General features: G+C 36.0%; 1 protein-coding gene across 1 annotated transcript in view; it reads right to left on the bottom strand.

The window, feature by feature from the left end:
* Positions 1–414: 414 nt before the first annotated feature.
* The window catches only part of CASD1 (CAS1 domain containing 1), a 28,752-nt gene continuing 3,711 nt past the window's right edge, over positions 415–25,455 (bottom strand). The window contains exons 2-18 of the mRNA XM_027684681.1: positions 23,955–24,051; positions 23,139–23,259; positions 21,568–21,612; positions 19,252–19,314; positions 18,027–18,071; positions 15,245–15,368; positions 13,008–13,222; positions 11,615–12,040; positions 11,110–11,199; positions 10,419–10,538; positions 9,302–9,458; positions 7,676–7,755; positions 6,728–6,829; positions 5,306–5,446; positions 4,705–4,782; positions 3,646–3,738; positions 415–2,788 (exon numbers count right to left, since the gene is read on the bottom strand). Of these exons, the coding sequence (XP_027540482.1) occupies positions 2,522–2,788; positions 3,646–3,738; positions 4,705–4,782; positions 5,306–5,446; positions 6,728–6,829; positions 7,676–7,755; positions 9,302–9,458; positions 10,419–10,538; positions 11,110–11,199; positions 11,615–12,040; positions 13,008–13,222; positions 15,245–15,368; positions 18,027–18,071; positions 19,252–19,314; positions 21,568–21,612; positions 23,139–23,259; positions 23,955–24,051 (2,264 nt within the window). The 3' untranslated portion in view covers positions 415–2,521. The remainder of the gene's footprint in view (positions 2,789–3,645; positions 3,739–4,704; positions 4,783–5,305; positions 5,447–6,727; positions 6,830–7,675; positions 7,756–9,301; positions 9,459–10,418; positions 10,539–11,109; positions 11,200–11,614; positions 12,041–13,007; positions 13,223–15,244; positions 15,369–18,026; positions 18,072–19,251; positions 19,315–21,567; positions 21,613–23,138; positions 23,260–23,954; positions 24,052–25,455) is intronic.

Here is a 25,455-nt window from a genome sequence, read left to right as displayed (position 1 = left end):
GTAGCTCAGTTAGAAGCTAAATTCTTTAACCCAAACAAATCTTAAAGATGGGTTTGGTTTCTTATGTTGCCTGACCAAAGAAAACCCAAGTCAGTTCCTGTCCTTTCCTGCAGAGCTGTGCCTCAGAGTTCCTGCCTTGTAACCCAGGGGAAAAAGTATTGTGCACCTCCACTGCAGAATTCTGCTGAAGACCCCTGAGCTCCAGGGTGGTTTTGGCTACTGGAGCTGTAATTTCATCAGAGCAGGGACAGTGCCATTTACTGCAGAACAATCGTTCTTCCTGCATTGCATCGGACATAATTTGTGATACAGTGAATACCTCGAAGTAACAGTATCCAGAAGTACAGAGCTCTGGAGAAACTGCAATATTAAACTGTGATTCCAGGCAGGCTGAACAGTGAACCGAAGCGCAGCTCGAGTCAAGCAATAAAAAGATTTTACTTAATTGATGCTGCTCCCATTACAAAAATAAGCATCCACAGCACATTTATTTAATGTTTAAATTACTTCATATTTTTACATAACCTGAAAAGAAAATATATTTATCCCACATACAGTAATAGTAAACAAGTGCATTATTTCAAACATTAAAAATAAATCTTTTAACCAAGTCTGTACAACAGATAAATAGAATTATATCTACAATACTTAAGTTGTGAAGAACAAAACAAAAGTTATCCCTCAAACTCACAGTTCCTGTTGCTCAAAATACTGGCATAGATGAAGGTTATGCATGCTATCCCTGTCTATGGTGTTCACCTACACCCTTTCCTTCAGTCACTCATAGGTATTTTTTGAGGAGGTTTAACTTCCCAAACATCAGGAGTAATGCACACACAGAACAAACAGCTGAGTATCTTTCCAATAGCTTTAAAATAGCTGGCAGGCTTAGTAAAGCTGCTGAATTTGGGGCAAGTGAATGACTGATTTTTAGTGTTTTTATGATGAAAACTGTTAAAACAGTTTTAAAAGAAAACTGTTCTCCACCAAAAAAAAAAAAGTTGAAGCCATTCTCACAAATTTTCTTTTGCACTCGTTCATGGCTGCAAGTTTGAATTCAATGTTTTACCTGGAATAAGATCAAGAACATGCACGGGATGGTACATATGGTACAAATTAGGACTCATGTTGTTTATAATCATACATAATTGCACACATGCTTGGAAAATAATACTGTGCTCGTGTTTTTTGACTGCTAACAAATAATCAGGAGAAGAATAAAATGAAAAAGCAACTAAAGGTCAAACTATTACTTGAATCAAACCCACAAACAGGAAGAAATGTCCATAACTTCACTGATAAGTAGAATGTAAACAACAGCATGTCACTGCCACACTGAAGGACTATTTCTTTTAATTTTAGGTTTTTTCCTAAAGGAAAGAGTTAATAAGAAAGATGGGCACTGCTAAAAAGGATGGGAAAAAAAATTCCTCCAAACAGCTGCAATCTCATTTCACTTGTAATTCTGAGATTCAACCATCTGCATGCAACAAAGATGACCACTCAGTACCTTCTCCTCATACCAACAGAGTGGCTTGCATCCTTGACTTGCATCCTTTTAAATGAAAATATTATTACTGGATAGAATATGGCACCAGTTCCCTAATGAGACCTAGTTCAAGGTCACCTACAAACTCAGTGATCACCATCTCCCTGTTCTCCAATTTTCTTAAGATCTGATGGAGTGGATATGATGTGATTTCAGTTGAAAAGGTGTTCCAAAAATTCTCCATCTTGAACTCAGTCTCTGAAAATTATTCATCTGTTCATGGGTATTGTACAGGCAACTACACACAATTAGATGAATTAGTGGAAAATTTATGGATTATCAATTTTAGGGGGAAAAAATCAAATTTTCTTTATAAAAAAATTTAATCTCAGAATTCACCATATTTGTGAAAACATCTTAAATTTCTAAAAAAACTCCCATAAAATATTACGTAAACTTGTATATACTCTTCAATCACTCAACTGATGATTACTTTTTATTTCCATGTATAAAGGGTTGCATATAATATGTACTATTTCCACCCAAAATACTGATTTCTAAACAAAAAATTACCCTTTTGTTCAGAAAAATGCCCTGGTTCCACATCAGCCAGAGGGGGCCATTCCGAAGGATTACAGGTTTGCTCAGTTTTGTTCCTGCTGGGAATGATGGCAGCACGTGTGACGTGTGGGCCGTGCGCCCGTAACACCCGCTCTTCACTCGGCTCCCCCAGTCCCGGGTTAGTCCCGTGATACGCCCATGATGCTGCTAAACCACCTCACTTCTTCGTGTCACGTTTAAACAGATATGTAAACAGAAACATACATCCAGTAGAAAAGACTCATTTTCACATGCAATTCTGTACAGTGCACTCTTGTTTCTCAGATTATTTGAGAAGGCTATTTCCACACAAAATATTTACATTTGCGCTATATACATTTTCCACACGCTTAATTTAAATGTCTTCTTGTACCTCCAGTTGAGAATTTTTGTTCAGGCACACAAACAGTAAACCTGAAGAAAGTTTCCAAGTTAATGCCTTGACTGATCTTGAATTGCTGAGAAGAGGTGTAGTCCAGAAAAAAATCCAGCTATGCATAGCAACCTTTTCAGCAGAGTTGAGTTATCTTTAGGAACCACAATCTGTGCTAGATCATTAGTGATCTGAGAAATTTCATGTGCCACACACACAAATATAAAAGTGCTGACAAGAACATTAAACATTGGATATCCAGGAATGAGCACCAAGATCCCCTTTGTGTCTGCTGCCAGCCAAATATGGTATTGGCAAATGAAAAGCTAAAAGAAAAAAGAATGTGTTTAATAATATTTATAAATATTTTTATTTACCTAAAGCCATATAATTATTACTGTTGCATCAACTGACATACTTCTATTTAAATCAGAAGTTTCTTTCCACGTCCTCACTATAAGACAAAACTATGAGCTTGTTAGAACACACAGTGAAATGGGTTTGCTTGGCCCTTAACCAAATAAGGCTCTGAGGAGCATGGGATACATTCCGTCAGAGCAGAGGAAGAATCCACCTCTGCTCAGTCACTGTCTCTCTGGTGAGGGTCTGAACTAACAAGCCTAGAAATAAGAGATAATGTTTCAACTGATGAATGCACAGATCCCTGCAGTTGACCAGCACCTAAAATTCATCAGGAATTGGAAGAATGGAATGTGATCCTTTAAAAAACCCCACAAAATCATGTACTACATATACATATACATTGTTTTGTAAAGTTGCATTTGTTAATTATTCACAAAAAGCTTTCTAGGGCAAACACATTTATAAGTCTACTTACACTAGTAAGTATAATTCATGCTGATTCTTCAACTGGCTTAAATTTTTATCTTCCAACTCCATACATCTCACAGCATACTCCAGCATTAAATCCCCACCCTCACAATCTTAAATCACTCCATCCCCCAAAACAGCACAAGAATTAACTTGCTACTGTGAGACTGCTATTTCAGTTGTGATTTTTAAGTGTAACAGAAGCTATAATGCTAAAAGAGCTCAAACACCACAGCATGATATTGAGTAAACCAATAAATGTTTTCACTATGTGTTATATGACAATTGAGATAATAAAACATCCTTACATTTCTAAGTTTCAGTTCACTGTAGTTCTGGTCATTCTACTTACCTCTAAAGAAATTTTGCCAAACCAGGCAAAGAACGAGCTATACACAGATCGGACATATCCAGGAATGTTCCTGATGAGGATGAAAGCTAAAATCTTTTTTTTTTAAAGTAAAACAAAAAAAAGCAACTGTGGATGACAAGCCAATTACAAACAGATAAAAGGTTTATTCATATTCACTGCCTGAAATGAACTGCTTCATGCATTAAAATTTTTTTAATATCTAATACCTATCTAAACCAAACAAAAATCCATGAGTTTATACTTAACAAAGTAGGCATTGAAACTGAAAATCTCTTACACACATTCTTAAAGCATAGCAGGTCATATTTACATGTCCAGCAGAATCATGGCCTTGATGTTGACAGCTGTTACTATATAGTTACTAGGCATGGCCACAAAACGTGTTGCACCATGCCAGCCTAAAATGAAAGTGGCCACAAATCTGAATTAACCCTCAATTTTTAAAGACAGGGTGTCAGGATGGCCAAATTAATATTAAAAAATTAAGTCATGCGTGCTGCCTTTCAAGAGAGCAGGACAAACTACTAAGAAAAAGAAACAGAGGGCACAGAATTAGACAGCTGGTGCTTAGTGAGGCAGGGGACAAAGCAAGAGGAAAATCTAAATTTAAAAAAACCACATGCATGCCCCTGTGGCTCACCTCCTCTCTGCCTAAAAGTGACTATAGGATCCCATATGTTGCTTCCTACAGTAATACCTCCCAAACAGTTGTGCTTTCCTACAGCTGCCTTCTTTTCCACTGCTACTCAAATAGTCAAAAGTTAGGTCTGGACTGAAACAGTGCATATGAAACCTACGCTAGGGACATCCAGGTTAATCAAAAGCACAGTCACAGTGTCCAATTTCAGTGCTTAAAGGCAATGAAAAACTGAGCAATGTTGTTAAACCCTTTTTCACTTTCAGACATGAGAATGAAGTGCAATATCTGACATTCCATGCTAAGGCACAAATATATTTTAAAAAAAAATTAAAAACAAGACCAAATAAGAACAGACTAGATTCTATCACTGTAATGAAAAGGACTATAATTAAAATTACCTGCACCACAGAAACAGAAGGATGTAGCTCATTGCACTCTGTCTTGTTTTTACAGCTACTAGCCCAAATAGAGTAGGTCTGAAAGATATATTAAAAAAAAAAAAAAAATCGGTCTGTGTAGCAATTGTACGTAACATTTAAAAATGAAACAAGAGTATGATATTTTGAGTTGCTTTAGTGGTAATTTGTTCACTAAGATGTGGGACACTAGTAAAAAAAACCCCTACATTTGGCTTAGTTTTGTGTCTCTCAAATTCTTTGCAACTGGTGAATACTATACTTATTCATACAATTTTTTTCATCACAAATAAAGAAGCAATCAAGGGTGGAGATCAGAGCTGCATTATCTACCATTTTATTTTTATGATCCAATTTTCTTGTAACCTTTGCAATTAACCAAAGAGTGATGATGTTTTCATCTACAGTTGACTGAACAGAAAAATATTTTAATGAGTAGATAGGTAGGCCTGTACAGAAAAACACAGCTGAAATATCTCCAGATCAAGATTTCATTTCTTAAAGTATTTTCTAACCAAGAACTTCAGAAAACTTATTTAAATATTTACAAACCTGATTATACTAGGTTATAGTGGGTACGTACCAAAAAGGAGACAACTGAAATAAATAATAAAACATTTGAAACTCTGTTGGAGAAAAGAGGATCTCCTTTTCCTTCTGATATCATCTGACGTTTCTGCAATGCCAGATAAATAAAAGCAAACAGCATCCCATGAAAAACCACCTGTAAAAGACAAACAGAATGCAAAGAGTATTTCATGGCCTTTACAAGTACTTCAGGTACAAACACTTAATAGAAATGCTACAAGATAAACTATTTTTAAAGCTACATTTCAAAAGGTCCTTTCCCAGATTTACTGAAGCAAACAAAAACAGACTTTCTACACTAGGTAGTCATAAACTGCATTTTTAACTACAAAAACTACAAACTACAAAAAAAACAACTTTTACTAATGCTTCAGAGAGCATTAAAGACAAGACAATGCTTGTCAAGTCTTGACAAAGCTTGTCAAGAAGCTTTCAAGTACCTACTATCCTCTCTGCAATCGGTGCCAACACTGAAAAAGGTTTTCTCTGGGGAAAAACCACAAGTCTCTGGCTTTCTCCCAAGCTGGCAGGTGAAAACATTCAAGAAGCAGGACAAGTGCTTCCCTTTCTCACAGACACAATTCTTCAAGAGTGTTCTGCGATCTTACGCCAAGTTCTCATTAGCTGTCAGCACGAGGCTGTTTCAGGCCCATGTGGTGCTTCTCTTCTGTGTTTATTTTAAGCTTTCCTCTGTCCACAGCAACAAGGCTCCAAGTCCAAAACAGCACGTGCTGCTGCTGGGGGCAGCCCAGGGTGTGACAACAGTGTGCTCCCCAAATTCCAGCTACTGAAGAGCCCCAGAGGGAAAAGCATGCGAGTGATCCCATTAAGTGTAAGTTTAGCAGATAAATGCTCCCATCTTAGAAACTGCACTTGCCTTTATCAAGAAAGCAAAAGAAAAAAACCCGAATGTCTCCCTGTTCTATTCCCCCACACTGTAGGGTCAGTAACTGGGAAAAAAAGCACTTTCTCCCTGGAAAACCATTAAAAAGTATGTGCAAGAATAGTCTGGTTTGGGCATCTAGACCCTGATTTTAATGCTATCTTAAAAGAAATATATCCTTAATTGACACAACTTGCAAAAAGTATTACTAAGGAAGCTACTACAACAGCCTAAAGTGCTACAGGTGTTAAATTTTCACAGTAAAATTTCTGAGATAAGACAAATCTAGGACACTTTATGACTTTTTTTTTTTAAATCCAGAAGCAAATAAATCAACTTCCTTTTGCAACTTCTTTTAAGCAAGGCTTTGACAGACATTTGCAGAACTAAGATGAATGCAGCTTAGTCTTTTATTAAACACTGGGGCAAACTCCTGTTTTCTCTGGAGGAAAGGAAAACCACCCTCCCTCCCCTCCCCCCCATTTAAAAAATACACTTAAAAGACCAGTATAAATTTATGCAAATGTTACATACATAGCGATCCAGCTTCCACCTAAACCACCATTCATAGACATTCCCATTCAGTTCAAAGCACTTGGACAATGGCCAAAATGAAAATATCTTCTCAAATGTACCCTGTAAAAGATAAACATGGCAAAAGCTTTACCTTGGATGTCAACTGTATTTACTAAATTTAAATCAATACGCCGTCTTTAATATTATTCCATCCCTATTTCAATGGCTACGTGGCATTAGCAAAATAACAGGGTTCCTCAGAAGTCTTTCCACACAAAAAAAAAAAAAGGAAAAAAGAAAACAAAAAAACTTCTTCACACGAGAGAGGGTTTCAGTTTTGCCTCCTACAAAGGTATTGGCACATCTTTCATTTTGTACTGCTGACTTAAAGGGAGAGATCCACTGATAGGCTGTGATACCAAACACACACTCTACAGACGACTACAGTTCAACAGGCTTAAAACCAGTGAGGGCTTAAAACCACACAAACTCCCCTGTAAGATCCTAGAGTGACAAACTCTGCCCTGATTTCTGTCAGCTGTACTGACTGCATGCAGTAAGTCCCTAATTTAGCCTGTGAACCAGGCTTTTGATGTGTGTCTCAGAGACACCATATCACCATACATATCACCATATGCTGCCAAATTTCAGGAACTTTAAACACATTAAAAAACCCCACCCCAAAACCAAAGCATAGACCTTTGTATTTATTACATTTGTAGTAGTAATAGTAGTACACAGAAAACGTGTCAAGATAACAAACCAATGAGTAAGATACAGAATTGAGGTTTTTTCCAGAATCCAAACCAATTCAAATACGAAAAGAAACCAAAAGGTTCTTTTTTCTTTTTTTTTTTTGATTCTGTATTTATGATACTGGAGCAAATATACAAGTTATGAGCACATTAAAAAGTAGAGACAGGCAACAATATACTCTAAGGTCATTAATAGTCAAGATTTACAAACCTGAGAATATGACAGAAAATATATACATGTCAGTAAGCAAATCAGTTTCAGCAGTAAACCAAAGTGCCATAGGCAGTTCCCTGAGGAAGAAATAAATTAATCATTATACTGTCATTAATTTTTCAATAGCAAAACCCAGGACACATTAAATAATAATTGCCAATTATTTAGTGTAGCTGTGCTTTGTAATAGATCCATTCATAAATAAATGTTTAAATATTACCAGCAATATTTTATCGCTATTTACATTTAAATTTTACTTTAACCAATTAAAATAAATATTCACAGCAATTAACAACCTATTAATCCTAAATTGAGCCTCATGTCTAAGACAGGGTCAACATACATACAGAAAGATGAGAATTTAGGTGTTCAAACAGAAACTGTATTTTAAAACCTCTGCTTTCCCAAACACTCTGCACAGGCAGTCCTTACTCTAGGTGAATGTAAATAAATAAATACATAAAAATGCCCAACAGCTTTTGTCATGTGAAACAAATAGAGAAAATATTATTAAACTTTGGGGTACTGGTTGTACTCCAAAGCTCAACTGCAGGTTATTAAGGACAAGTATCTTGTTAAAAGAAGCCTGAGAAACTACTCAAAGCTGTCGACTGATATTAAGCTCTACCTAAGCCTCAACACTGCAACAGAGATTATCTCCCTCTCCGGCCATATAAATTGGCTTTAAACAGGGACATAAACAACTGAAGGCTGACATTGAAAGATTTTCTAGTTTCACAGTACACTATTGCTCTGAAGTACACACAAATAATTTCTCTGTTTCTGGAACAGAAGTGCCTTTGTATTAAAAAAAACTAAAATTGAAGCTATTTGCCTTTGAGATACCATGTAAAACTACTTTTAAGTGTATTTTTGCAGCATCTATTCCTAGTACAGATTTGATATAATTCATTGTCGTATCTGCAGAATATCAAATGGAGATACTCCTCCATCCATAGGGAAAGAGGATTAAAGACTTTTAAGGTTGTAGTTCTAATTTAGGTGAATTAAATAATAAGCATTTATGACATAATGACAGCTTTTTCAATGAGTAGCAACGCATAAAGTAAACTGAGATTTCACTTAAATTTTTGTTTAAAATATTTGTATCACAAGACCTACCGCTGATAGCTGACTTAATCTAAGATACTAAGATTACAAACCCCATGTTCGTATTTGGCCAGACATGGCAGAACTGGTGCTCAAGATGAATGAGACACATTGGCAAAGCAGAACAGGAAAGTCTAAACACTCCCTGTTCACATTAGCGAACCTATTAGTACCTATTAGCCCACAACAGACACAGTCTCAGCAAGCATAGACAGTGCAAACTATGGTTTTAATTTGCATTCAGTAATATTTCAATTCTTGATAAAACACATTACTGATGATCAAAACCTATTAAAAAGTATTCTAATGTGACTGCAGCCAGAGGCAGAGTTTAGTTATCACCTGTTAACTTTTTCAAGTCACATAATTCATCTCTGACAAACTGTATTTCTGTGAACAGCTGTGCTGTGCTGCAAAGAGACTGAGATCTACTAACAATGCCATTTTCTCTATGATTATCATTGTAGTAACATGCAAATGTTTTATAGCAGAAAGAAAAGAAAAAAATCTTACCATTTGCTTTCTTCTGGACAATCTGAGGCCATATAGCTAAGGTGGCATAAATGATCATAAACCAAACAGTGACTAATGGCACAAAGTAGTAGAACTGGTAAGGTCGGTCCATCACTATGCACAGTACCACAACCAAGAAATTGAGACGAAATAAAACCTGAAGGGTGTCAGAGAAGAGAAGATATATAAACTGGGAGGCAAAGTGAGAGATGTGGGAGACATGCTTCTTTAGCACTGTACAAAAATATCTACGTATTTACATCTCACAGGGTGATTATATTTCAGTGGAAATATGGGCAAGTATCTCAGGGAAGATCAAAAATGCAATGTAAGACTGCAGGCTGATTATGTGGTTCTGGACCTGTCCTACACTGGCCTGCTTGGGTAGAGATTGCAATGAAAATAAGGTTAACCAGACCTGACTATTTCCCAGGCTGAGGACCAACTATTCCAGTTGCTGGATGCTGTTAATGTCTCTGTTTTCACTCCCACAGCTACCTGGGCTAGCTCAGTTAAAGCGAGGTAATGCCATTACCAGCACCGCAATTAGGCTGTAGACATACATTTAATAAGCACAATGACCTGAGTCACATGACAATGTAACACTTAACAGCAATAAAAGACACATACTAAAAAAAAAATAAATGTAAACTGCTACAGTACATGCTGCAAAAACGGGGAGGAAAGCCACGAAACCAGGTATGTTTCCCAGTAATGTTATGGCGTGAAAATTAGTTTTCTTTAGTAATAAATGTAGGCTCCAATACACCATCTTTGGAAGCCTGCCTGGATCATTACTTATATATTAATCTATATTGTAAATTGATACTGCAATGGAACCTCCATTGCTATTAATTAGAAAATATTTGTCTTGATATTTTAGAGTGTACATAATTACATTTTCTACATTGTAAGTACCATTTATACGATTTAGGTTTGTATTAGATAAACACTACTGACTAAACAGATCAGATTACACAGACACAACAGCCATTTTTACTGTGCAAACCTTGTTTAAGTGATCTGATATCACATAATTTAGAGAGGATGGATATATTATGGATATTTTGCTATCTGAACAAATTTCTTTATAAAAACAGTAAGTAGATATTCTTACCTGACACACTCTGTATACACCAAAGTCCCCTTTTATCCAAAAATATGAGAAGTGCCCATAACCTGTTTGGAACAGATACGCAGCAACCAGAACTCGAATGTGCATGTACACAGGCAAAAACTGTTGAGAAAAATAAAGTACCTTTTCTTAATGGCCCCATAAATGCTTTTGGATTTCCTTTCCCCGCCTCTATTTTATGATTTTTCGGCATTGTAGTAAATCAGATTTAACTAAGGAAAGAAACCCTATGGTACCTTTCCCTGTTTCTTACTATGGTCTTGTGGTGCTCTAACCTCTTTGATGTTAAAATTAATTTCTCCTATTTATTGCTCTATACTTTCCATATTCTAACTACCAGTTAAGAAAGACTTAAGAAGGGTTCCTTGAAAGCTCACCTTCAGCAGTTTCAATTCAGAACATAAAAAAGAATCTTGCTAGCAATTAAAAATAAATTAATGTAATATTCTACATAGAGGAAATAAGTACATTTTTTCACAGGTCAAGTAATGTATATAATGCTTTTATCAATCAAGTCTACACTTGAAATAGAGAGAAAAACTAATTCTCCTTATACCATGTTTAAAACTACAGGAATTCAATTCTAACACACATTAACACTATCTTTCCTTTCAAATAACATACCCAAATTGCACTCCCAGTAGAAAAAAAAAATAAATTTCAAATCACTTACAGTGCTTGCTCCAGAGATATGATAAATCAAAATAACAAGTTGCATCCAGCCCTTCCATTCATCAGTCTGTTCTCTATTTAACACTTTAGTCTAATGCAAAACAAAACAAGAGTGTTGCTATTCCAAAAAGAACAAGGAACACGTACAAAATGAGGAGAAAAGTTCAAAGCAATAAACCGCCTAATAAGTAAATGGGTCTCAACTGTAAAAATTTTCTGCCTAGTGGAAACACGTCTACCAGATCTTAACATAACCTACACTCTTTTATACCTGAGCTCTGCTTACTTCCAATTTGACTGTGTGAGAACAGCTAAAGTGCTCACAGACATATGGTTTCAAAAAGCTTTTGCATCCAATTCCATACAAACACTATATTGGTTGCAAAGGCATTTTTACAGATGAGTTATACTGGCTTTGAAAAATTAACTTTCAATATTTAACAATTGGTTATTTACACACAAATTAGGAAACAACATTATAAGCTGGATGTCAATGTGAACATTACCTCTTTGGTATTTTCAGTATAAAATACCCCCAAAACCAAGATATAGACGATTGGTATGAAGAAAGATGAATGTGTGTAAAATTTATTTTCCTTCATGAAAAGATTTGCTCTGTCACACAGATAAAAATAGGTCATGATTAGACCAAGTTTGCAAAAGCAGTGTAAAAGCAACTCTAAAGTAGAAACGTTAGGCGTGCTGATGGAAGGTTTCTTCTCCTCTCCGCTTTCCAAATCAGTGCATGATTTGTTCTTCCGATAATTATTCCGATGAATTAAACTGATAATTAAATATCCAATAATGGACAAAGTAAAAAAACAGAAAGCCATCTTCTGTATCAGAGTGAGAGGAGGCTGAGGCTGGCAGCAGGAGCCATCAATGGGCTTCATTATCTTATTGCAGTAGACATTCATAAGAATCATTGCATTCTGTCAAAAAAATAAGCAGTTTTGTTAATTAGACTCGAATAAAAAAGTTAATATATAATAAGAAATTTTTTTCAAGATCATGCACTGACATAAAACGTGCAATTCTCCCTTATCATTACAAAGATAAAATGTCACAGTTCTGCCATATACCCACTTGCATTCAACAGTCCAGTCAAAATACCTCTTCCAAACAAAAAATGCTTGAGCTTCTAGAGGTAAGCAAAAACTCCTAATCTTAGAAGAGAAGTGTTTGCTCTACTGGCTGTAAGAAGAGCTATAAAGAGCTAAATGGACTGTAAATGAAAAACTGCTCACAAACTTGGGTCCTAAAGGGGCACAGTAATGCAAGTCTCTAAAACACGACAATGAGATTGAAACCTGTGGTGAGAGGATATTTAGTCTGTCAAGTACTTTAAAGCAACTGAAACCTGCAAAGGAGCAGAACCAAAAGTGACACAAGAGAGCTCTTTCACAAGAAGAGCAGACTGACAACACTCGGAGAGGCTCACTTCATGCATATATGTACTGGTAAGTTAAAGAGAAGAAATAAAGTCACAGGCACTCCATGCAACCAGGAAGGCGTATATTGTGTGTTTTCTTATCTTCTTCATCCTCCTTACCAACCAAAATTTTCTGGACAGACAGGTAAAAATTTAAGACTCATTTCTTAGCGCTGCTTTACAAGTCATTATCACCTTAACTTATTTTTGCACATGAAGACACAAAGTTTGCACTCAGAATCTAAAAGATCTAGTGGATTAACAGCTATTTTAAAATAGCTACACACTAATGTGCTTTTTAAAACTCCTGTAAAACTGCACTCCTGTAAAACTACTGGGATTTTCTGAACAAAATCTGATGAATGCAGTCCTTGTTACATTTATACATTGCCACTGAAGAACATTCACTTCAAATCTTGTTTTACTATTATTACTTTTTAATGCTGACCAGTGATAAAAACACTTACTGTATCTCTGCTTGATTCAGGGAGATGCAGGCCATCTGCAGACTTCATGATAGTTTCTTGTGCTATCAATTTTGATACACTGAACACTTTAACTTTAGCTTTTGAATTTCGGGAGCTGCTGTTTAGAATACGAACAGCTGCTTCATTATAAGCATCTATTTTCTCATTAGTGATCATTTTCCGACTTTCACTCAGCATATCTTCATAAACAGGATCTGAATTTCAAAGAACAACGAATGAGTACATTAATCTTCAGCTTGTCAAAGACATTTGCTTAGGTCAAGTTGTACAGGCTACTTTCATTTAGGTGGTTACAATTGTTTATAATAATAATAATAATAATAATAATGGCCAGTCTTCGCGAACGAAGATCTGGGGAAAGGTCTTTTACCTTTCCAGCCTGCGCAATGGATTTTTTAGGTGAGACACAGCCTGCGCTGAACTGAGCCCACCCTTTAATCCTAAGGTTCATCTGCCGGGGCCAAGCAAGCTTGGACAATGGCAGTGAGGTCCTCAGGATGTAGGTTTGTTTAGAGTGACCTTCTCATAGATGGATGGCCACACAGGGCTAACGGGCTCCATCTGCCCGGGAGACCGAGGAATCGAACCCGGGTCGCAGCAGTGAGAGTCCTGCATGCTAACCACTAGGCCACCAGGGGTCTCACAATTGTTTAATGGTACAAAAAATGTACAGCAAGGAATAAATGACTGCTACAGTTACTAGAGTTGTTTATGATTAAATGTTCTTATCACCATTCCCTAGTCATGCATATATATTTACAGATTAGAAAGCTCTGGTCAGACATGAATGCCTGTTTAATTTCCCCAAACCTACAAAAGGCATATAATGTTGGAGTGCAGAGCTGCTTATTCCTTCTCTCAGTAATGGAATCCCCCATGATAAGTCTCCCAAGGAAAGAGGACAGTAGACAAGCAGCAGAATAGACATACAGAAAAAAAAATAAAAAACTCTCCCAAATCCTCTAGTTTCTGTGGAAAAAAAAAGCTTCTCATTTCTCTAAGTCACACTCTATAAGCATATTCCACTTGCTTCTGTTGATTCCAGTTTGATAGCAGAATCTCAGCTTTACAGAAAAATGGACAACTTAATTGCCTACAGGTTTCAGAAATTATGTAAAGCTTAACACCAAAGCTATACAGGATTCTAGATCAAAAGGTCAGCTGGAGATCAATAAGTTGCTGTGAAAAGCTGCTGATGTGACACACCCTATGAGATGCAAGTTGATTTACTTTAGCTCATGCCTACTTTTGGACAATGTCTAGACAACTCTGTGTACAGGTTGCTTCTCCTCTCACTTGTTTCATTAAAGAGCTCACAGATTACTCAAATGGACTAGATCTTTAGCAACAGAATGGTGGGACATGTCTGACAGCTAATTGCATCTGTTATAAACACAGTTTTGAAAGGAATGCAGGAAGATTCATTTGTTGATTCAGATTTACCTCTAGAACCATCTTTGATAGGAACTTGGATGTGACTGTAAGGGTACAACTGGGTAAATTGCTATCATGGCTCAAAATGTGCCTACTTTTCTAACTGAGGTGATAATATAAAATGCTGTGCTCTGTGGTGGAGAAACCAGGAGCACATTCTCACTAGGAGATCATTGTTCAGTGTCAGGGATATAATTTAGTTTTATTGAAGAAAAGCAAAAGAATGTAAGCTTTGCGCCATGATAAAAATTTCACTGACTTATTGTGAACCACGATTTCTGATCTCAGTGCACAGAAGCAAGTTTCATTCTACACACCTACATTCTCTGTATTCTCAAGAGCATGTCTATTCATTCTAGACACACATAGAGGATGCACCTGTTGAACCTCTCCTATTATTAATGTAATTTGAAAATTTAATAGAACAAAATCACAGGAATACTGCTATTTCATTTGCTTGTGTTCTTGACTCCCAGGATGCATGTACGGAGCACAGCACAGAGAGAACAGACCTGGCACATTGAGTCTGAGAGTAAGCTAACAGAGAATTAAGAGTTCATAAGGCAAAAGATCTTCCTGAGAGAGCTTTGGAATCTCCATCACTAGTAGCAGTTAGTTAGGCATCAGCTAGTTAAGACTGCAAGAAAAGCCAGACTGAAATTTAACCAACACCCTTTTAAATCTGCAAGTAAGCAGTATGGACTAACTTTTCCATATCCTACAAGATAATGATTCAACAGACAGTGACGGTACAAATTGTTACCTACTGTTCACTACTTTACCTTGTAAGACCCAGTAAACATCACTACTTTTTGCTAATTTTTCCAAAAGAGGTGCAATTGAAGTGATATTGATTTTATATTGTGCAAGGGCTTCGTTGCTGCCATTGTGAATCTTGATAGACCACTGAAGAAATAAAGAAATAGATTGAGAACCTGTATGTCTGAAGACCCTTAATTCACCGATTCCCTTGCTCTGTTAGTAGCTATTTTTCATTATTTCTATATAGCTAGATTTCCTTAGTTTTCTATTCAAAAGTGCTAAAAAATTTCTTTCGGACCAAGCAGGTAATTACATTCAAACAGATCATTTAAATGCAGAGTATATAACATTCGACTTAGGTACATTTGACTTTTCATAAATTAAATTACACAAGATGTTTTAATTCAAAGTCTCCTGACTTTAATCAACAATGAAGTAGCAAAGCCAGTCTCATTCTCTAAAAAGCATGTCCAATTTGGTCAATTCTACTCCAGGAAAACTGACCACAGCAAGAGATGCGTGCAAACAAAACTTGAAGGTGGTATCGAGTTCCAACATTTCCATCTGCTTTGCAGATACCCACAGAGAAAAAAAAAAAAAAGAAAAAGAGCCATTTTAATTTGCGGTTTAATCTTCTAAATGAAATGACTGGGAGAATGATATAGCCACACTAGAATTTCTCCTAACTTCTGAAAAGAATTTCCCACATTGTAGAAAAAATGGATTTAGCATTTTTTTTAAGTATTACTGTATCTATACTAATTTAGTAAAAAAATGGAAAAAAACCCCAAAACAATTAGCCTGAATGTAGTAAACTCATAGTTATTTCTAAATATCTACACAAAAATTTTGATGTAAGCCACCGATTAATGCACTTCCTCAGAATATTACTGAATATAAATTAATACTTCATGAAACAAAATAACATGCGCTGCTCTGAGAGCTCACACACTGAAAAAAAAAAAAAGGCAGTTTCTTTCTCCCAGTAGCTAAATCTTTACTTGTGATTCACCTATAGTATTTAACAGACAGTTAAAACAGCATATTCCATTCAACAGGAAGTCAGGAATTAAGAAGCAGGGCACTATAGTGACATTCTCTGAGTAGCTCCTTTTCCCAAAATAAGCAAGCAACTGAGTTTTGTACGAGCTGGAGTTTCTCCAGCTTGTAAGACATTACTTCTATTTATAAACTGTCACGCAGTTGACATCTTAAGACAGACATGTCCAGGCCAAAGCAGCATGACCAAACTGAGAGCTAAGTTAAAAGATAAAAGGAAGTTTCAAAATGCTGACAAGTCCAAGAGTACACACCAGTTTAATCTAGTGGCAGGTTACCACACCAGCATCAGCTGTGAGGAGATTGCTGATGCATCTGGTTTTTGAACCTTTTATTTTTTCGCAAGATCCTTAAAATAGGGGATGTTTATCTTTGTCCCACTCTAGATATCACTATTAATGTTTTGTGTAAATATACTGGTGTTAAGAAGAGCTGAGCTTCACTTGCATATTGTTAGTTTGTATCTCCTGCTGTCCACAAAGGACAAGCAGCAATGGCTAATGTTTTACATATGAGTAAAGGACATTATTTAGCTAAGAGTCCTGTAGCTTTGCAACCTGACCTTCTGCATGCCAGAACACTATCCATATATAATGGCATTTTCTGTGTGAAATACAATGACTCATGCTAGTAATACATGCTACATTTTCTCAGACTGAGAAGAGATATTCTAGGCTTACTGTGAATCCTAGAGCTCAAATATTTATGTGAATCCTAAAAAAGATGGGAATTTAGGCATTCACCTAAAGGCAAAAGAGAATTCCTCATCCCTCAGGAAATGTGTGGAGGTCTCCATACACACATGACATTCCCTTAAAATTGAGGGAATTCACCCTTAGATTGGCATGTCCAGAAGCTTCCAGACTGGTAGAATGCCTGAAGTGTCCCTAAACAAAACTTTTTTCAAAGGATTTTATTTATAATGGAACACATTTTCCCCTCTTTACCTTTCAGCTGGTATGAAAATATAATAGCTAATCCCTTTCAAATTGCAATTCCCAAAAATTTGGAAGTAAGGGATACCAAACATGGAAATAATGAGACGGGCACTTGTTCAACTCTTGATTCCCAGTACCAGCGAACTACTAGAATAGAATATTTAGGAGGGGCTGTTAAATTCCATCTCTTGAAGTTTTAAAGAATTGATTGACTATTGTAAAGTGCAACACAAGTATAACTGATACTGCCTTGTGGCAAACTGATGGGTTAGGAGACCTCTTCTGGTCCTTGTCAGCCTTGTTTTCTGTGACACTGCAGCACACAGCAGTCGTGAAAACTTCCAGTGGAAGAAGATTCAGGAACCGCAATCTCTTTGGTTGTTGAATTATTCTTTTTACCCACATAAATCTAAAGGAAATATGTGTGTTCAAAAAGACCATTCCAAATTGGACCATGCTCAAAAGCTGTATTTTGTGACTGAAAACAGTTAATTAAAAATGCATCTTAGTTAGTATGCAGGTACTTTCATTTAAAATTTTAAATTAATAATCTGCTTTTAATTAAAGCTTCTTTATTAGCTAGGTTAAAGCTAATCAATGCTTATCAACCAGTATTGCTGACAAAAGCAAGTACTGTACCTCACACAGCTACAATAAAATACACCTGTAACAGCAAATTCACTGAGTAGACATTTTATTACAAATTGGGTTTAACAACTTAATCTTGTAACCAACTTCAGAGCATTAATGTTATCCTACAAGAACTTCCTTCTTTACTAAAATGCCCCACATGTGTCTAACTTACCGTGGCAGCTCCTACTACAATTATATGAGGTTTTGCCACAGAACCCTAAGACACAAAAGTAAAGAGGAATTAGTTTTAAAATATTCACAAATTATACCTATTATGACAATTCATATCTTAATTAACTGTGACTCACTTGTCCATCAGCTAATGGTTACAAAAGAGTAGACTGCAGACATATTACAGAGAACATCAACTTGTGATATACCTGAATTTTCACAAAATAGCATCTGCAAAAGCGTGAAGTATCAATAAGCACCTACAATCATTATTAATTTAGTAGTGTATTTCTCTTTAAAAGCTATTTAAACTTCTTCTCCTAAGGTCAAGTAATCTGTAGATTGCACTATTGAAGTACTTTTTATCTCAGTCTTTCAGCATTGTCAAACATCTGTTGTATGACTGAGGTAACCAGTTGTTGCCCCAGAGGTCTGACAGTTCTATCCAGAAAAAGGACCAGCACATGTAGTCAAACAGAAGAGCAGAAGGAAACAGTCCTGACCACCACAGTATGAGTTCTGCTCTGCACAGCAAGGGCTTAGCATCTCTCATTTTTTTGTAGTAACCATAGAAAAAGAAAACCAAATGATAACTTCAACTATCCTGATGGAAGGTGTTGTGCAAGAATGACCTATAGGGTAGCAAAAGAACCATTCAGGGCTACTACTGATAATAACTCCAGGCTATTTAAAGGTTAAGAATGGAAAAAAGAAAAAGAATTTAGCTGCCAATCTGCAAACATATTACTTGTTATCAGAATTACATACAAAATAACATGACAACCTGCATCATAATTGAAACATCTAAAATTAATAGTATGCTAATTGAGGGAAATATTCAAAACAAATAAAATCAAGAAAACCTTGACTTTGCAGGTTACCTTTGTCCTTCAGTCTGAAACACTCAAATTAACATAAAGATATGTTAATCATCATATATCTCAAGTTGGAATGGACCAAAGGATTGAAATATTTGGTCACATTAAAGTGGAGCTATTGCAGACACAGAGGAATTGAAACACCAGATCAGAGTGAAATCCTTTCAGCTTTTAATAGGGTGAATTAACCCGCTCCTAGGAAGTAGGGTTTTTCTGGTTTATTTTGGGTTTTTTTTGGTCCAAGTGAGGTCATCCTTTGGAGATCAGAAGATACCCAGAAACATATAAGGTAGTAAACATCCCCTTTTCACTACTTTGACTTCAAATTTCAGATCTCTTAAGACAAACCTCAGTCCACGATTTGATACGTTGCCTCATAGAGCCATTAACTTCTGGATACCATAGAAAATCCTGTAAGATAAAGGCAGAGTTACTCTGTAAGTTAAAAAGCAATCAGTAGACTAAAAACAAAAAATTCAAAAAATCAGACTAATTGTCATCAACTCAACTGTAAAGGAAAACCATTCAGCTCCAAGTGAGATTTCCCTTATAGTTAGTATGAAAAGCCTGACACCTGGGTCTGGTGTGGAAAACAGAAAGCAAAGGCAAAAAAAGGCAAAAAAAGCCAGCACTCCCACAAAACTTCTCCCTCATAAAAAACCCCCAAATTTTCATTTGTGGTTCAGGAGTTGGGATTTCACCAAGAAGGTAATTTTTTAACATTTGCCAAATTGGATGTCCTTGGGTTTCCTATGTGATCAGGGATAAATCTAAGGTCACATCTATAACTTATTCATTAAAACTTGCTTTTTGTTCAATTTTCCACATTTTTACCAGCAGATTTTCTTTGCTCCAGAGCATAACATAATTGATAGCATGAAATCATAATTTTCAAACAAAAATAAAACCTAACAATTTACCTTACAACTTCAAAAATTATCAGCTGTTTAAATCTAACAGTGCCATGGCTATTAAACACATTACCTACCGGCATTCTTTCAGATGCCAGGAGTAGTGCTCAACCTTCTAGAAGTCAGTCTAGACTTTGGCTAGTACTATTATGTCTCCCAGGCAAAGCCATGACTTCCTAGCATCTAGTTACTCCTCAGGTGCAGCACTATCGAATGGTCTAAAAATACATATTAAAGTGAAATGGCAAGGATTACATATGCAGAAACTATTGTGAGAAAAGTTAGAATGCAGAATGCAGAAACATTACCAGCAGAGAGGAAGTCCTTATCTTCCACTTGCACAGACCTAAAGATTTTGGTACTTCACTTGAGTACTGTCAATTCATTATTTGGCAATAATGTTAACAACCATACAGTCCTCTGCTGAAGGACAGAAGGTCACTCTGATGACTAGAAAGGGCAAAATTAAACTCTCCACTTGTTCCCAGTAATTTTCTCTTTTGTTGGTCAAGTATTTTCCACATTTAGATTATTGGGTCACAGCCATTCTGAATGTGGAAATTCAGCTACCATACCAATAATGCCAAGAACAATACTGCATCAAAACAAGGAAGCAGCAGATTCCAAACATATTCTTAACTATCCAGACATCTCCTAAAAGCCCAGACCTGCCATCTAAAATCTTGGTTGTTAGGCACCTACCAAGGTTTAAGGAGTTTTGAAGATGTAATCCTGTGTCAGGTTAGGCCAACGCAAATCACACTGCACTGGCCCATTTGTCCTGCCTTGAGTTCTGTCCTGCCTTTTCCAGCATTCAGATAACCATATGATGAGCCACATCAGACCTGATCAAAAAGGAATCCTACAAGGTAACTTTTTGGCTGAATTGACTCCTAAAACAGCCCACTCCACAGCTATATCAGGAACAGTTACAGCACAAACACAGGAACATACTGTGAAGGGAAACAGACTGGAACAGCACAGGGTTGAATTGCCATGGCCTTACACCCTAAAATGTTATTCTATACCCTAAATCTTAACCATGTACACAAACAGGTACTGAAAACTCACTTGCGCACAACTCAGCAAATACACTGGTTCTTTGGTTTTCGTGAATAGAGAATGAGTTGTCTCCAAGCCATAAACAAATACATGACTAGCAGAATCCCTGCACTGCTGACAGCTGTCATGGGAAGCAAAGAAAGCTATTGAGGACAGCCTTTCCATTGCCAGGGCAGAGGAGAACAGAGTCCTTCAGAAAACCTACCCTCAAGCATTTTGTTTGTTTTCTTTTTTTAAGTATCCACATTATAATCAACATTGTGTTTATTTCTTCATGCAAAAACAGTGGAAGGAATACTTGTTGGGATAGCATAGAAAGCTCAACAGCAATTACAATTACCAATCCAAGGAAGTTGGCCCCACATACATATTCTTACAGCAGTGAAAGAGTAAACTTCCTGGCAAAAGCTATTCTTGGGAAGGCCAAATTATAAGATCTGACAAAAAGAAAAATTATACACAATTCCAGAGTTTATGCCCAAAACTAACCCAGAATACAAGTATTCAATGCCAAAGTCTCTCAAAATACAGTATATGAAGATACACTCTGAAATATCTGTGAAATACTTATAAAGAACGTTGACGGTCTAAACCTTCTTTTAATTTTCCAGCTCTGACTGCAATTTCATTTACATTGTATGAAATAATAACGTGCTTATGGCTTGCAATTTAATGCTAGATAAAAACTTACCACTTTAATTGAAGCAGATTTATCTTCAAATGGGATATTTCCATGCTGTCAAAAAACCCCAAAACAATAAAAACGAAGTAAGAAAAACTTTCAGAATGAAAACAAAATATTTACATTCCTATGCTAACTTGCTCTCACACAAAAGTTTATCTTCAGTGGAAAGGATTTTTCTTGTATAAACTTGTCACTGTACTCATACAAAATGTTGATGTTACTTTCTTGATAAAACAACCTACTCAAATAAACGATTATTCTTCCTGGAAGAAATCTAGCCAACAAAGTCTGAAATGCTTTCTGTTCACTCTGTTACAAAAGTATCAAATATTTTTCTAAATTTAGCCTGCCAACACAAGAAAAACTTAAGACCTTTTCCCTCTTTCTTTTCTTACACTGCCTTTCCCCAGCCTTCCTTTTCATCTGCCCATCTCCTTTGCACAAAACAACCAACACAGTTTTAATTAAAAAATAAAAGAAAATAATATTAGGCAGAAATAAAATCTGGAACACATTATTAAATTTGCTGAGTGAAACTGTAAGAAATCAGAAAGGAAGGACTCAGATATGCATACACAATCCTCCTTTAAAATATACTAAATACAGAATTAGTTTCAATCATGGTCCAAAAGAACAAGTTTACTTCTCTTCCACAAACTGAGATCCTGATTTCAATAACACTTGACAAATAATACTTTTGACTCAAAATCAATTATAGCACTCTATCATCTCAGCATCACTTTTGGGAAGCAACTGTGACCTAACCAACTGACTAGGAAAACCTGGGTTCTTGGATCAATCAAGCATCTTGTTTTGACAAGTGAAAGCAGCTTCATGCTGTGTGCTGGACAAGCCACCAGCCTGAACTTCTAAATGACAGAATTACTAAATAATTGACAAATCTGATGCACTGTTGAAAGTGAAATGCGTCTTTTCCCTCACATTTGTACATACATCTATGAAACTATGGGCCTAAGAAGTACAATATAGCAAAAGAAATCAGTATTCTGTTCAACAAATGATAAAGCTAAATCCTTCCTTACTGTTTCCCCCCAGCAAGCTGCTGTTTACATTCTTTACCTTATAAAATTCAGACAGCTCTTCATCAGGGATCAAAAAGAAGGTAAGACCAGAAGCTATTTTAATTTCAGCTTCAAGTTAAACCTGGAAATCTGTCATTGCCCCATGGATTTGTATGAACAGATTAGATCAGCAATTTAACTGACATTTTAAATGACAAATTATAAGACATGAACTACTACTATTTAAAAACACACAAAGGAACAATCATTTTCTCATCAAGAAATCAAATATGAAACGTAAAGTTGCTATGGGACAGACTGCTGCAAGCTTTCTCTTGAGCTTCCTAGTTCCCTTCTCAGATTTACAATCATCTCATCTGTATCCAAACAATTATTTTGGTCTAATCTTGTTATTCTTCAAAAGATCTTTTTGCGCTTCCCTTCCTGAGGGCTAGGTCAGCAAACAATATCATTTCTTGCTTTTCTGAAGTTTGGAAAAGAGTTATAAGGTAAATTGGGAAGAAACAAAAAAATCATCAAAATAAAATATCTCACCTTATTTCCCTCTTCTTTGACTTGAGGATTTATGAGTTTTATAAATGAATAGAACAACTGTCGAATTCTAGAATCTCCTATGAACACAATATGTTTGTCTATGAGGCAATTTTTTGCTTCACTGTAAAACAAATCAGCAACATTCATGTTACAGGAAATTTATATGTCAGAAAAAAAGTATTTTGAAAATCTACAGAGCAATATAGATAACTAAGGTATGATAAATCTTTTTCTAAACATGCTGAATCAATAAAAACTTTAGTGCAATTTGCACAGAAATGAAAATGAATGCGTACGATGTGATTAGGCAAAGAACCAAGCAGGCTTTTCTATTCTGTAGTGCTACAAATACAGTCGTTTCAAACAGTAGTTTCAAAATGGTAATGTACAGCAAAATTCTAAAAAAAAAAAAAAAAAAAGTTCTCTTAGCAGTAGGTGAAAGAAAACAATTAGTAATTTTATTTGGGATATTTTTACTTGCAATTTGACACATAAGGTCAGCATTTTCCCTTTGAGCAATCTGAGAGTGACATGAAGCTATGCAGTCTCATGTGGCTCTCCATAACTCATGCCAGTACCTCTATCACCAATATTTATTTATATTTTTATACAGAAATACAACTATGGTAAGCACTGTAGACACACATATAATGTGCAAGGAAAAGATTTCTTTCTGACATATACTGTATATTTTTGAAAGCCTAGAGAATCAGCTATGAAGTGAACAATAAAAGATACTGCAATTACTACAGCTGCAGTCAAACAACAATGACTCTTCTTTCCATGCAGATGAACAGAAGACATGAGTTTCCTTACCTATTTTTATACTTATGCATCATACAACTGTGAGGTTGCCATACTTTTTCTCCAAGAAATCTCCCACTGGACAGAAGATACTCACATGTATCACCACCTTGAAAATGTTATATTAAGATTAGAATTCAGCTGCATGAAATGTAAAACATAGCTCCACTGCCATTATAAAAAATAACTTGACAATATTCGAAACACAAGAATTGGAACAATCAACCGCAGTAAACATATATAACTTATCATAAAAACATCTTGCACAAGTTTCTGCAAGTTGCCTTCTTGTTTATTATACCGCACTGCTCTGTAAATCACAACTCTCTACCCAAAATATTAGTGATCCCACTTCTGTTAGAAAGATGTTGTGACCTAGAATGGCATTTCCTTTAAAAGATGCCAATTCACTGTGCTATCCACTATCCAGAGTACATCAGAATATGAAAGAATACAATTGTTCAATATAATACTCTTCTACACAGAATCATCATGCACAGCATCTTGTATAGAACATGAATCTCAACACGAGATTGGGAAGAAAGTCTATTACATCTCCCTGCTTAAGATTTAGAACAGGTGGGTTAACCTGCTGGGTTAATATGCAAAAAAACCCCAAAACATTTACACAAGAATTTGCTGATCATTCTGGACTTCAGGTACCTTTTCCACTCATTAAGTTTTACAGTAATTAAGATTAATCACTTGACGGGTGATAATGTTTCAGTCATGTTAAGTTCTTATAAATAAAGTTATGTAATCAGTGACTGTTATCTTCCCAACTCCACATCAGAATCTGCTGCCTTATAACTGAATGCAACAGAACACCATTCACTGCAAGAGAAGTTGCCCTCCAACATTTTTGTCATACTTGGCATTTCCAAGCACTGCCAACCAGGGAAATCGTGGTGAATGAAATGGTAGGGACTTGTGCTGCTTGTGCAGAAACAATGTACCACCGCCCCTACTTGACACTTTCTGTGAAACCTTGACTTCATTAAACTCAACATATTTTGGCTTTCAAGCAACACAGTTTCTCTAATTCTCAAACATGCACACTTATTTTGAGTAAGTTGCATAATAATGAAACTGTCAGGAATAATAAAAAACCAATCTAATCAAAAGAAACAGGAGACATTCTCACTGACAATGAGAATAGGTGACTCAGAGTTATTACTGCTACAAAGTCCTCCACTTTGCAGATGATGAAAACTAGGAGATGTATCAAAGTGATATGAGTGAACCATATAAAAGAATATCTATCACTAATCAGATTCTCTCTGAAATCCATTAACTTGCTGAAAAAGATGCATAAGAAAATAAGAACAATTATTCATGGTCAGACCAATGGTCAGTCTAGCCTGGTATTCTGCTTTCAACAGAGGCCATAAACAGATGCTCAGAGATGAATAAGAAGAAGGTAAGTAAACATTATGATTTTGTCTAATATTCTTCCAACCATGTTTAGTCCAGGGACTTCCTGAACTGGACATGCAGTCCTCAGGTTTTGGCA

Source organism: Neopelma chrysocephalum, unplaced genomic scaffold, assembly GCF_003984885.1.
Source record: "Neopelma chrysocephalum unplaced genomic scaffold, ASM398488v2 Primary Assembly neopelma1_67, whole genome shotgun sequence".
In the NCBI taxonomy this organism is placed as follows: domain Eukaryota; kingdom Metazoa; phylum Chordata; class Aves; order Passeriformes; family Pipridae; genus Neopelma; species Neopelma chrysocephalum.
The sequence above is the reverse complement of the archived record's forward strand: the minus strand, read 5'-3'. Positions and strand labels throughout refer to the sequence as shown.